The 15,259-nt window shown below is 37.3% G+C and overlaps 1 protein-coding gene across 2 annotated transcripts in view; it reads right to left on the reverse strand.

Annotated features, from left to right (window-relative positions):
* The window catches only part of LOC121391340, a 39,491-nt gene extending 29,484 nt beyond the window's left edge, over positions 1-10,007 (reverse strand). Inside the window, exons 1-2 of one of the 2 annotated variants that reach the window (XM_041523002.1) lie at positions 9,645-10,005; positions 5,204-5,275 (exon numbers count right to left, since the gene is read on the reverse strand). Coding sequence is in view for 1 of the 2 variants with exons in the window: in XM_041523001.1 (XP_041378935.1) it covers positions 9,645-9,711 (67 nt within the window). In the remaining variant the exon portion in view is untranslated. Of the gene's footprint in view, positions 1-5,203; positions 5,276-9,644 lie in introns of both variants that reach the window. The other variant, XM_041523001.1, reaches the window with a different exon arrangement.
* Positions 10,008-15,259: the final 5,252 nt, after the last annotated feature.

The following is a 15,259-nucleotide window of genomic DNA, read 5'->3' on the forward strand; positions in this document are numbered from 1 at the left end:
ATGTTTAACGTGACTTTAAAACAAGTCTAAATTTTAAATTAATTTTGTCGAAGTCTAAAAGCGTAAACATCAGTCTAAATATATTGATTTTTTAGATTACCTACTACCCATGTCTAACTTGTAGCTTACTTCTGATCAGTATGATGATGGATGCAGACGTACGCTATATACAGATGTTAAATGAAGCTGGCAGTTTTGTACAAAGTAGAAGGCATATATTTAAAAACCGGGCCAACTATTTTGAAATGTATAATGACAGAGAATTTTTAGACAGATTAAGAATATCAAAAGCCATTGCCAATAACATTATTACTATGGTTGCTGAAAATATTTCACACCAAACTAATAAAAATCATGCTATTTCGGTCGAGATACAGGTATTGACATGTTTGAGATTTTATGCCACTGGCAGCTACCAACGTGCAGCAGGTGACCTCAGTGCTTCGTCGGTATGCAGGATAGTCAAACGGGTGAGCGACGTCATTGCATCCCTGAAACCTCAATACATCATCAAGATGCCAGATGCACAAGAAGCTGATCTCATCAAAAGGAAATTTCACGACATTGCAGGATTTCCGGGTGTTATTGGTTGCATAGATGGGACGCATTTAAGAATCGTATGCCCAGTGAAGGTCCGCAATGCAGCCTCATTTATGAATCGTAACGTACAGATGGTGTGTGATTCTTCTATGAAAATACGCAATATGGTAGCACAATGGCCGAGATCTAGTCATGAAACCGGATTTTTCGTTGTAGTACTCTACGACAGCATCTTGAAGATGGACGGATTAATGGCCTGTTACTGGGAATAATGGATATGCCTGTGAGACATACCTCTTAACCCCAGTACTCAGAGCAGATTCTGATGCAGAACGAAGATACAATGCATCACATAGGCGCACAGGGAACATAAGTTAGCGTGTTTTTGGACTGCTAAAAAGACGATTCCCTTGTATCGGTGTTGATTCCAGGTTGCGATGTCGCATCGAGACAATGAAAACCATACTATTATCCTGTTCAATTATTTAGACCCAATTTGTTTTGCAAATGTTACGTTTATTTCCTATTCGATATTTGTTTTCTTTGCATTTACATGAAAACAAACCCAAACCCCGACAGGTTTTATATACAAATCATCATATAAAATGCACGAAGTTGACTTAATTCCACTTTTTAAAAATCTCTGTGTCTTTTGAATGCACGTTATTTCTCCTATAAATAAGGTCATTTGCATATCAAAAGCATCATTCTACAGTGCGTTTCAAACTAATGTTTGGTTCTATCGTCCTATCCGCACAAATCGTAGTATGACCTATATTTAAGAAAATATCTGTAAACATGAAGCAGGCGCGGATTCAGGTGGGGAGTTCATGTGACAAAACCTCAATTTGAAAACAAAATATGTATCAAATATTATAATTATATTGTGGAATACACAAGCGCGCGCGCTGAAGGGAGAGACAGACAGACAGACAGAGAGAGAGAGAGAGAGAGAGAGAGAGAGAGAGAGAGAGAGAGAGAGAGAGAGAGAGAGAGAGAGAGAGAGAGAGACGTCATTTATGTAACGACGCACTCAACATATTTTAATCTATGGTTATATGGTTATAGGGAGAGAGAAGAGAAGAATATGGTATGCATGCGATTGGTGGAGGTGTGACCCTCTGCACAACCCCAACCCCACTTAAGGCTTCTTTTGTATATGGAGCGGGACGTAGCTCAGAGGTAAAGCGTTCGCTCATGCTAGGTCGACTGATCGATCCCACATGGTGGACCCATTGGGTTGTGTCTAGTTCCAGCCTGTGCACCACAACTGATGTATAAAGGCTGTGGTATGTGCTATCCTGTCTATGGGATGGTGCATATAAAACGTCCCTTCTTGCTTATCAAAATTGCTTATCGGAAACAGTGGCCCATGTGGCGGTAGCGAGTTTCTTTCTCACTGTCATAATGCTCCTTAACCGTTTTGTCTGACGCCACATAAACGTATATCAAATGCGTTGAGTGTGTCGTTAAATAAACATTTCTCTCGTATGTATGTGTAGTCTATATGCATTTCTAGTCGATCAGTTTATAGGTTGTTAGGTTGTTTGATAGTGAATGATATGGAAATAAATTGTTTTTGGTGTTAAAGAGTTCATGCATACATTAAAGTAATACTCCTGATGGGTATGGAGAAATAACTTAATCAGTCGACGATCTCATTTCTTCATCACTATCTTCGTTAAGGGGGACTATCACAGGGGGTATTTTATTTCTTATAAAACTATTTTGTTTTCTAAAATCTTCTTCGATCTTTATGACATGTTTAACTGCGTCAGAGAAGTGTGTAGGTGTGACAGAGTTCAATGCATGTGCAAATTCTCTCCGCACCGTGGTCATTTTACCATCATTATGACGAGCTATGTGCCCTTTGACTTGACTCCAGATCAGTTCTATTGGATTGAGTTCAGAATGTCTTGGCGGCAGTCTTAGACACAAGTGCCCATGGCGTTCAGCAATATCATCAGTAACAAATTGCTTTGCACATTTGTTACTTTTCACAAGTTCATAAAGAACTGGCTTTGTCATGTTACTCTCAAAAGGTATATTTTTGTTTCGTAGCCACGACTGAATTTCTTCCTTTTTAGCGTTTAGTGCAGGACATCGTGTAATCTCAGTTAATTTGTTGTGGTAGCTTGCGTTATCCATGACGATAACAGAAGGTTCTGGTAGAGAAGGCATAAGTTGTTCTTCAAACCATTTGATGAAATTTTCATGATTCATCTCACCATGATAGTCTCCGTCTGGGTTTTTTAGCCTCAAAGATCAATTCACAGCCATCTATCAATCCATATTTATCACAGCCAGCATGACAAATAATAAGTCTTTTTCCCTTCCCAGTCACCGAACAGAGTTTAGGAACTCGATCAGCAGTGTCTGATTTCGGCAGGTGATTGGCGGTACTTGTGCCCGGGTGGATATCTGTCCAGTGGTGGGATGTTGTGTGGTTGACATTCACCCAGGTCTCATCTTGATACACTATTAAATACCCCTGTTCTCGTAAACTGGATATTTCATGGAGATAGGACAGTCTCCTGTCTGATATATTGGCGTCCTCAAAAATCACTTTTCCAGTTGTAAACATATGTTGGTATTTAAAATCGAGGTCATGGAGTGTTCTTCGTAAAGTTGATATGGATATGTTGATTCCACATTCCTCCCTTAAAGCCACGTTAATCTTATGAAATGTAGGTAATTCGCCCTCTCTATAAAATCTGTATACTCGTCGTCTAATAACATCTTCATCAAATAAATCGATGAGTTTTCGGTCGCGTTTTTTAACAGTGATTTCTGTGCTTGGATTCGTAGAGCTTAGATTTTTCACAGTTCTTTTTACTGTTGAAACCGAAACTTTAAGTGCAGCGGCAACTCGATCGACAATTCGGTAAGAAGCATACCTAGGTCTACCGCGCTGATATTCATCTTCAAAATAATCGAAAACGTTCTTAATACACGATTTTACATCAACTGAAGTGTTTTTCGATTTACCCATATTTTTCCTCAAATAACAATAACAAGAATGTCGACTAATACATTTTCAATGAATTTATATACCCTACCTAACTTGTATTTTACGTGGTTTACACATTGCTACAATAGCACGTGCAGTCATAGATCGAAATAATGATGTTATTGACCAAGCAATGCTATCGTATTTTGAACATTCAGGGCCGTGTCTGCGGGATGAAAAAGTGGTTGAACCCATACGAGTCCGAACAATAGCCCTTTGGTTTATCGCATTACAAATGTAACACCCAAACCCCAAACCCCAGCCTCTAGCACCACCCTAAACACTATATATATATATATACGTATGAGTTCCCAATTTAGAGGCAAATTAAATGACATTTTTATTATTATTTGATGTTGGTGGCTTTTGACATTTTATCACCCCCCCCCCCCCCCTGGTCTTCTGGGTCCGGCCCTGCATTAAATTTATTTATAAATTTGAAAAGCACATTCCTGCGGTGTGTGAGGTGATTTGTGTTTATTTCTGTGCTACACCTCAGTTGTGTTAGGTAAGGTATGGTATGCTAATATATAATTGATATAATAAAATAAAAATACATAATACATTAGCTAAATTTATTAAATATAATGCACCTGCAAGAAAGGGTTACATGTTCTCTTTGTTTACATCTGTGTTTAACGGAAAGATTAGACAATGCTGTTACACACTGCAAAACAATAATAACCTTAATTTAGAGAAACAACTATAATTGCCTTCACGTAGCCTCAGATCCCAATGTTTTGATATGCAAATGACCTTAATTTCTTTATAGGAGAAATAACGTGCATTCAAAAGACACAGAGATTTTTAAAAAGTGGAATTAAGTCAACTTCGTGCATTTTATATGATGATTTGTATATAAAACCTGTCGGGGTTTTGGTTTGTTTTCATGTAAATGCAAAGAAAACAAATATCGAATAGGAAATAAACGTAACATTTGCAAAAAACTTTGGGTCTAAATAATTGAACATGATAATAGTTGGTCTTTGCGTACTACATAATATTTCACATGAAAACGGAGATAGAGACTTTCAGGTAGATGGTGGAAATACAGTTCGAGGTGATTTCAACATCCGAGTACAAAATACACCAAGGGGCTAGCTTTCCAATAATAAACATTAATTTGAAGAACCCCAATCAGTGTGATAAAAATAACAAATTGAATTAAATATGCTTCAACGATTATGGTTTATGGTTTTATTTGTAACACTTATTCAGGGAAAATTGAGGAAATAAAAACAAACCACCCAAATACATGCAAAAACTTTTGGTTGGAAGAAAGACTTATTTGTCTGCACATCTTATATTCCACCAGAGGATTCTACATACTCAAAAAAAATACCCAAACAGTTCGTTGATATAGAGCAAGAGATAGCTATGTTCTCAAACAAGGGAGATATACTACTCCTTGGCGATTTCAATGCCAGGACTGGCTCATTAAAAGGTCCAGTTAAAGATTGCATTGTGCATGACAGTTTATACTACCTTCCGTTACCGAATTCATACACAAGTGACAATGTTGTTAAAAAACGACAGTCATCTGATAAAAAGAATAATATCAATGGACAAACATTAACAGACATGTGCATAGCATCCCAAATCAGAATTTTAAGTGGAAGAATAGCACGGGATCTGGATGGTAAATTTACTTACCATAACAGACTTGGTAGACCTCATGTTATATGTCGCTGTCCACCACATGTTTGACACATGCTCGTCAATACCCTGCCCATTGTCAGCAATAACAAAATGCCATTATAAGGAAGTAAATAGCAATACATTAAAACAACTCTAATCTAAGGCAGACTAAACATAGATTTCAATAAAAAGATAGTATTTCAAGAAGCACTTTTGAGCAAAAACAATTTGACCATAATTCTGTCATTCATAATGAATGACAATGGCTCTACTTAAACTGACATTGACTCGGCTACAACGACACTAACAAATGCATTGATAAACACATCTTTAACCATAGCTCCAGAAAGCAGAAGGTAATAAAGCCGAGAAAAACATTTAAAAAACCAATCCCTTTTAATCCATAAATTCAAAACTCACACAAACAGTTAAACACCGTATCCACCTTGTTATCAAAATATCCCAATGATCCAAAAATCAGGGGCAGATTCTTTAGCACAATAGCAAGAATAAAAACCCCCACAAAAACGCGAAGTAAAAGAACCCACCTAAAAACACTATATTTGACTCTTTATAATTTGTTAACGATTCTGGAAAATTATACATGACGAAATACCAGAAGCACTAGCAAATGGTCTTTTAGAACATTATAAAAATTTGAACTCTCAATCATGGTCTGATAACGTTCAACACTCTGACCTATTAAAATAAATTGAAGAAAAGGAAAATAAACAATATGTACCCACCTCTTTGGATGATCATATTAAAAGCAAGGAAGTAATTCAAGCAATATCATCATTAAAACATAATAAATCACCTGCCCTGGATCAAATAACAAATGAAATACTGAAATACAATAAAAAATATATTGTTACCAGCATTCACAAAACGTTTTAGTTGTATACTACATAGTGGAATTTATCCCAGTAATTGGTCACTCAGTCATATATCCTCGATACAAAAAAACAATAATCTTAACTAGATCCACAAACCAATAGAGGAATATCAATACTTTTTTTTATAGTAAAATCGTCTCCACAATCCTAAACACAAGACTTGTAAATGTTTTAGAAAAACAATTATATCGGACAATCAGTCAGGCTTTAGAAAAGAAAGAACAACAGATAACCGTTTTATTTTTAAAACTATTATCAACAGATATATTTAATCAAAAGAAAAACTATATTTGGCTTTTATAGATAAAAAAAAGCATTTGACAGTATATGACACACAGGCATATTCGTAAACTATTACGATCTAATATCGGTGGAAAATTCTATAAAATTTTAAATCAATGTACACAAATAATAAAGCAAGTGTAAACATAAACCACAAGAGAACAAATTTCTTTCCATCTAACATAGGTGTAAAACAAGGAGACAATTTGAGTCCTACCACTTTTTATATTTTCCTCAACGACTTGGTCTTCCCACCAGACATATGCTGTCCTGTTACCATAAATAAATGTAAAATATCGCACTTGCTTTGGGCCGATGACCTTGTAGTAATCTCGGAAACACCAATAGGTCTCCAACAAAGTCTTAACACACTAGGAGATTATTTGTAAACGCTGGCACCTCCAAATAAATATTTAAAATTGCAACACCATGATCATCCAAATAGGTAGAGAGGGCAATGTTCCTAATTTTACATTAAACTCGGAAGAATTAAAAAGCACAGCTGAGTATTCATATCTTGGATGTACACTGGATTATCAAGAAGACTTCACACCTACCAGAATAACACCTTATAACAAAGCTATTAAAACATTCTTTAAGTTCCATTGGTCATTTGACGGAATTAACCCTCCACCTGCTATATATAATAAACTATTTTACACATTAATCAAACCCGTATTATTATACAGCTGTAAAATTTGAGGTGGTGAGCAAATAACAAAATTCAATCATAACATAAGTCACTATTATGATTTAATCGACAGTGAACCAATTGAAAAACTGCATACTAAATTGTTTAAACTTAACGCAAGGGTAAACAAACACTCTTCAAATTGTGCTTGCAAAAAAGAAAGATATCCACTTATGTTCACTTATATTTGCTATTAATACTGCCATTTTAAAATACAAAATTCGCCTTAGTGAAGATACAAACAACACACTTCTTAATGACGTCTGTGAGTGTAGCAAATTACTACATGCAGCGAACTATCATACCTAGGATACCTATATTCAAAGGCTGCTAGAGCAACAAGATACCCCAGTTCCAACAGTCTTCATCATTCAAAAACTATTTACAGAAACAAAATATGTATTTATTATACAACTCTCAGAATCGTCTGCATTGCTTAAACACTATTAAAAACCACAACTATAGACTAGCTTTAACAAAATTACGTATGTTTGTACATAACCTGGAAATAGAACAAGGACGTTCCAAAAAACGTTGCTAGAAAATTCAGACTTTGTAAATTATGCGGTAAAGAAAGAGAGCGAAATCCATTTTATATGCAAATGTTCCATACTGGAAAATACACATAATAAACTTTTCTCATACATAGAAGTAGAACATAAACATTGAAATCATTGAGTGATTCTGACAAAGTAAAACTTATTCTTGAATGTAATCGAAACACCACGCTACGAGTATCAAAATCCATACACGAACTAATAGTAAAAATATTTTTAAAACCCCCAACAAAACTCTGCAGACCCCTTGCTAAAGTCAAAGGAGTTGGCTGAGTATTTTGTATATAACTGTTTGGCAGATCATTACTATATTGTTATCTTATCATGTGTGTAATGTGCGTCTGTGTGCGTCAGCATGCCTACAGCCCTGAGACGTTCTTGACGTTGGAGACGTCGCATTGTTGAAACGTTACACAATGTTGTAAAGAATGTGGCAGTTGGGTTATGATTTAGTGTTCCAGTAACAATCAAGAAATAATATTGCCACAGTGTGCACACAACATACACACAAACTAAGTGTTCAATTTCAAATCACACCCTTTGCACGTGCAATGCCACGTCACGTGCTCCGCAATCAAACAATCGGTTCGCTTTTTCGTGCTCTTTAATTGGGAACATTGACGCACATTGTGCACTTATTTTGAGTTTTATATCTCATTTCATTCTATAATTATTGATATTTGAAATATTATAATACATATACATATACATATTATTTACAATGAGAATCGTAATATATTTGTATACCGGCGCATGCATATAAATAATTCTGATATTTATACTGTAGGATACATTATCATGGAAGGTAGGATAATACTGACACAATGAAGGCATGCGATACTATTTCATAGTAGATAGGTTTGCCATATCACGTTAAAAATAAACAATTGTTATAAAGGAAGGACGAACATTCGTGGGTTTTGGGTGGGTGTATTGGGGTGAGCCATATTCGGGTAAACATTATGGAATACATACAGCTGTGTGTGTGTGTGTGTGTGTGTGTGTGTGTGTGTGTGTGTATGCGTGTATGTGTACGGTACGTGTGTGTGTGTGTGTGTGTGTGTGTGTGTGTGTGTGTGTGTGTGTGTTTGCGTGTATGTGTGTGTGTTTTTTGTAAATACAATGCAGGTATTTGGATCCACCACACTCTATTAAACTGGGTCATCAGGGGCATTAGCTCCTTAGCTACCGTGACATATGCAATGCATAATATGAAAATATTTCCTAACAATATTATGACAAGAGCTATTACCAAACCTGAAATAAGTATCTTCGCTGAGCCAAACATTTAACCGACACCTACAAACTAACCCCAAGTGCACTTATTCTTTTGTAGTCCAGTGTTAAAAATGGAAACAGAAATTTATTATGTTAACTAGTGCATAGCTAGTAAAGTATCTGCACTTTTCAGGGTCTGACGTTTTTTACAGAATTCCAGGGAGTACTTTCGCCCCCAAATGGGACTCTATCAAAATTCTAGAAAATCCGAGCTCTTTCCCTGGGTCTAATATTATACTTCCACAATTGTATCCACATTTTTACAATGCTATTCACTTTTTTTTGTCTGTGTTGTTGTTTTTCGTTTTGTTTTTCAGTATATATCGATAAGAGAATTAATGATAACTATGGTATTACATTGAGCATCAAATAATCATCTCCTCAAGACATATTTGAAGTGGCACCGACAGAACAACACGTACCGCGACTTTTGATATAAAACTTTTGTTCTAATCGAAAATAACCGAAGAGGGATACTGACGACTCACAGGATATCGGGCAATATTCTGCCATCTCTATTTCTATACCTGTATATGTCTATACCTGACTATCTGTCATTGAATTAGATATTCAACTAATTTGCTAAAGAAATCAGCAGTTATTCTCTCTTTCTCTCTCTCTCTCTCTCTCTCTCTCTCTCTCTCTCTCTCTCTCTCTCTCTCTCTCTCTCTCTCTCTCTCTCTCTCTCTCTCTCTGTCTCTCTCTCTCTATCCGATCGCTCATGCGTTATATATAAATAAATATATACAGACCTTGAGAGGAATGTGTTAACAAAACGAGGGTAAACACACGCATCTGCCAGACTGTATTAGACTTCATGTTTAACCTTGATACACAGTTTTGTTGTTTAATCCTTGTAAGATTACTGTCTTCGTCATTTATGTTTTCAGTTCTCTGTAAACCATCGCTCTCTCATATTGGTGTTTCTTAGTATTTCTACTTTTTGTTTCTAGACTACGAAACTGTAAAAACATTATAGTCTGTGTGTGTGTCGTTTAATAACTAAGCCTGAACCAGGAAGTATCTAGGTAACTTGTATGTGGGTAAACAGTAATGTAACTTAGCCAGCCAAACTATCGGGTGTATTCATAGGACATGCATGGAAACCGGTTTGGTAGTTTTTGTCTGCTTTAAAGTAGTACATGTTGACATAAAAAGAAGGCCGCGTCTGAGATTACAACCGTTCTCGGTGGTGTAGTGGCTAAACCATCGGACATAAGGCTGGTAGGTACTGGGTTCGCCTCCTGGTACTGGCTCCCATACACAGCTATATTAACGACTCAATGGATAGGTGTAAGGTCACTTACACCGACATCTCTCTCTGTTTTAAGATAGACAGTCCAGATAGCTCATGCGTGTGCCTCGGATTGCGTGCTTGAACATACGCACGGAAATAAGTATAAATGAAAATGAAATTGCATGTATGAAGGCGAGGGAGTCTAAACTGAATATGGAGCGGTTTCATAATAATAATATTTCTTGACACGAGATTAATTATGTTATTTACTATTTACACGGCATAATTCAGTTAATATAAAGGTGTAAGTTTATATTAAAAAAAAACCCAGTAATAATAATAATTACAAAATACATAAATTAAATAAAGTAATAAAACACACACACACACACACACACACACACAAAACGCACACAGACATACACACGCAGACGCGCGCGCACGCACACACATGCATACATACAGACACAGACACATACACGTACACTCTCTCACACACAGATATAGATGCATACACAAACAGAGAAGTTTGTTTTGTTTAACGACACCACTAGAGCACATTGATTAATTAATCATCGGCTATTGGATGTCAAACATTTGGTAATTCTGACTCGTATAGTCATTAGAGGAAACCCACTACATTTTTCTAATGCAGCAAGGGATCTTTTATATGCACCATCCCACGGACAGGACAGCACATACCACTGCCTTTGACAGTCGTGATGCACTGGCTGGAACGAGAAATAGCCTAATGGGCACACCGACGGGGATCGATCCTAAACCGACCACGCATCGGACGAGCGCTTTACCACCGGGCTACGTCCCCCCCCCCCCCCCCCCCACACACACACAGAGACACAAACTCTCTCTCTCTCTCTCTCTCTCTCTCTCTCTCTCTCTCTCTCTCTCTCTCTCTCTCTCTCTCTCTCTCTCTCTCTCTCTCTCTCTCTCTCTCTCTCTCACACACACACACACACACAACCAGTGGCGGATCCAGCGAGGAATCGAGCAGGGATCACAACGCGGCTGTGAAACTGGCCATAGAGAAGGGGGTGGGTGGGCGGTGTAATTTTACTATTGTTTAATATTGTCATAACTGCCAGGGACGGATGCCGGATTTGTCAAGGTAATGGGCGCAACGCTCTAAAGGAGCATCTACAGTTAAGTATTCACAATTAAACTAACATGTATTGTATGCATAGTAATCATACAGAGATATATTAATCTGAACATGGGGGTGGGGAGGGGCTGGGATAACCGTACAGTTTGAGTCGTGTTATGGGGCGACAGGAAAATACAAACGTGCTGGGCAGAACAAACTGGCTCCACCGATTTCTTTCATACACAATAAATATTATACATCTTTCTGTAATATATCTTTAGATCCATTTTGGAACATGTTAAATTTAAATTAAAAAGGTTTTAAATTACCATATTTGAAACACAGACAAATGTATCAATAATCAACTTTTTTTAATAGCCGGGTTTCTTTAGCGTTATGACAACAGACAAATAGCATTAAACCTACCAGCTCAGCATATTCTACTAACGCTACAATATCAAAACAACTTGTGTAGAGTTTAGAACATTTTCATAACGTTCATCTATACAACTGTGCCCGAGTCTGCTTGTACCAGTGTATATTTAAGTCGTTAGATTTTAATGAAACGTTCCTAAATGTGTACATAAAACATCCTACATCTTATCACATCCATTCCACCCATTCATTACACCCATCCATTACACCCATCCATTACATCCAACGTGTGGAGCGTTGATGGTTTGTACATTGTTAAAACTGTAAACTGCCATATATATTAATAAAAATCAAGGATTGTGCGTTTCGGTTTTGTAAAAGTATATTTGAATGGTTCCTATACCTAACCCCAGTGTTGAATAATCGGGGATCAGTATGTCGGCTGTAACGAAATGACATTGATGGCGGAATGTTTTGTGCCCTATACGTATCGCTTACAACTGCTACATCTTTTTTTTGAAAGTTATGATGACATTTTAACATGCCATTTAGAATGTGGTTGTGGTTTTTTCTCGTTAAAAACGTATTAAAAACGGACGATGAAAAGCAAGTGTAATATGATCTAGGATGCAGGGTATCACGTTAGAACATTATCTATTTTCTTGCTGCACAATGTAATGAATACACGGATGCATAGCGAAAAGATTTATGCGCAGCAGACAGTGGTGATACACTGGTTTTAAAATGAAAATATTTCGCATACATGAATTACAACATATTGGCTTATGTTCGCAGGTTGACATAGGAAACAAACCCCATTAGGGTAACTAATTTGTCTAGTTATTTAACGACGTTCAAGCGCAGATCCAGAGAATACACAACAAAACACAACAAAAATCAAATAAACACAAAAACAAAAACACACTAAACTAAACCAACCAAACCATACAAAACAACACAAAATAAAACCAAACCAAACATAACCCAGACAAACGCGATGCACCCTTTCCTTCGCCACTACCCTTTGTTTTCTAGTCAGGTATGTAACACTAATTATGTAGAACACGGCTCCACAAGTACAGTTAAAGTTAGGAGTTTTTATGAATATGGATCCTGGGAGCAATTTCACAAAACATCGTGTGCGACTAGCAGTTATATCGGGCATACATTTAAAAGTGTTCGGCATCTATTTCACGAAGAAATTTACATCATCCAGGAACATGGAGCATTTTAAGGGCAAACAAAAAGGAAATATGTATGTTTCTAGCTATATTTATTGTACTATAATGGTAATAAGAATTGTGGTTTAGTCGTAGATTTACGATCACATGCAAAACTAGGCTCACGGTGTTTTGTGAAATTGGGCCCTTGCAGTTATATAACATGTATACACACACGGGACAGCGACCCGGATTTCACTGATCAGCATACCTCCGTGGGGTCAAGGTCGCCTGTCTCGAATATTTGCACCTGTTCTCGGTTTTTTTAGTCGTGCGTCATGCTCCAAGTAATCGAGTTTTAGATCTTAGGTTTTAAGAACAAAATCCACCAACCCTCATTTCATGTTGAACCTTGCTTTCCAAAGTACAAAGTGTTTATGAACCACATTGTATTAAGCACACTTGTTGGGGTATGTTTTTCTAGTTGTTTTGTTGTATACATTGTGTTTATGTCATCGGCAGTGAGGGTATCCGGTCGATCTGGTTTATTCCCTTTACCTTTACAACGAAGCATAAGGGCACATGGGGCGGGATATAGCCCAGTTGTAAAGAGCTCGCGGTCGGTTTGGGATCGATCCCCGTCGGTGCACTTAATGGGCAATTTCTCGTTCCAGCCAGAGCACTATGACTAGTATACTAAAGGCCGTGGTATGTGCTATCCTGTCTGTGGGATGATGCATATAAAAGATCCCTTGCTACTAATGGAAAAGTGTAGCGGGTTTGCTCTCTGAGACTATATGTCAAAATTATCAAATGTTTGACATCCAATAGCCGATGATTAATAAATCAATGTGTTCTAGTGGGGTCGTTAAACAACAAAAACATATTTTAAGCGTAAGAAATGGGAAGGTCGGGGACGGTATAATAGCCCAAACTATACCCCCGCCAAACTATACCCGGGGTATAAACTGGACTAGCCCAGAATATACCCGGGGTATAAAACAGGCTAGCCCAGAATATACCTCTCTTTTATGAAAGCAATAGTTGCTTTTCTTTTAAAGCGTTTATTATTATTATTTATTTATTTATTTTGTATACAGGTTAGTAATAAAAAAATGAGGGTATGGGTTAGGGTTAGGGTTAGGGGTATAAAACAGGCTAGCCCACTTTAACCCCGAGTATAGTTTGGCGGGGGTATATTTTGGGTTGTTACAACGGGACTTCCCCCCCCCCCCCCCCCCACACACACCTCCTCCAGTGCTGGAGCAAATATACTCATTCGGGCAAAATGAGCTGGCCGGAACACCTTTTACCATGCATTTCCATTACTCTGCTCTGTTGAATTTTACTTGCATTTCTAGTTTTAATTTTTTTTTTTTTTTTAGGATGGATTACCTCAAACTTTTCTAGAACTGACATACACTCGCTGACAAAAGAGTCATTGAACAATTTCAGTAATTTTTTTTTTTTAAATATGCCAACAAAGTCCTACAGAGTAAATTGGAGATAATTCATTGCAAAATGATAAATTTAGTTTTATCATTATGTTTGCTCATATTTCCGATTGTAAGTGTAACGAATTATTGAACGGATCGTACAGTTGTTCAGTGTAAGTAATTAATTCGTTTGATCCAACAGTTTGGTAACGACTGTTATTTATATACAGTCAAACCTGTCTTAAGCGGTCACACAAGGGAGTAGAGTAAATCGGCCGCTTAAGACAGGTGGCTGCTGATTACAGTTTGCCACATATACAGTCTTTAAACTATTTGTTGTTGTGGTTTTTTTTAGTCTATACTGCTAATTAATGGATGTGTGTTCTATAGTTTACTATAAATCAACTTTGCACATGTCGCCTCCTTCGGAAATAATGTGTAATTGGAATGTATTATTTTGACCGGTGTAAACGGAATTTAAGTCCGGTAGGAATACAAGTCCTAGGATAAAAACAACTTAAAAATAAACCAGGAATGAAAGTCCGGGTAGGACTATAGTTCCTAAGCTATGGAGGTCCGATAGGACTACTGTTCCTACGGACCTCGGTTCCTACTGACCTGCGTTCCTTTTACACCGGTCTCAATATGTTTGGTTTCGTTTTTTACTTAATTATTACTTCATGCGGTGTATTGTAAGTGAATCTATACATGTCAAGCATAGCCTGCTCATAGGCAATTAGATGCATTCCAAAGTTATACTTTTTTAATTGATACACAGTAGAGATGTCGAGATTGAATGGGTACTAGTATTCTTGAAGGAAAGAAATGTTTTATTTAACGACGCACTCAACACATTTTATTTATGGTTATATGGCGTCGGCCTCTGATATACCAGTCGTGGTGCACTGGCTGGAACGAGAAATAGCCCAATGGGCCCACCGACGGCGATCGATCCCAGACCGACCACGCAGCAAGCGAGCGTTGTACCTCTGATCTACGTCCCGCCCTAGTATTCCTGAAGGTGTGAAGATCGGTTATTTGCTGCACCTATTGCTGT

Source organism: Gigantopelta aegis, unplaced genomic scaffold (assembly GCF_016097555.1).
Source record: "Gigantopelta aegis isolate Gae_Host unplaced genomic scaffold, Gae_host_genome ctg2140_pilon_pilon:::debris, whole genome shotgun sequence".
Taxonomy (NCBI): Eukaryota; Metazoa; Mollusca; class Gastropoda; order Neomphalida; family Peltospiridae; genus Gigantopelta; species Gigantopelta aegis.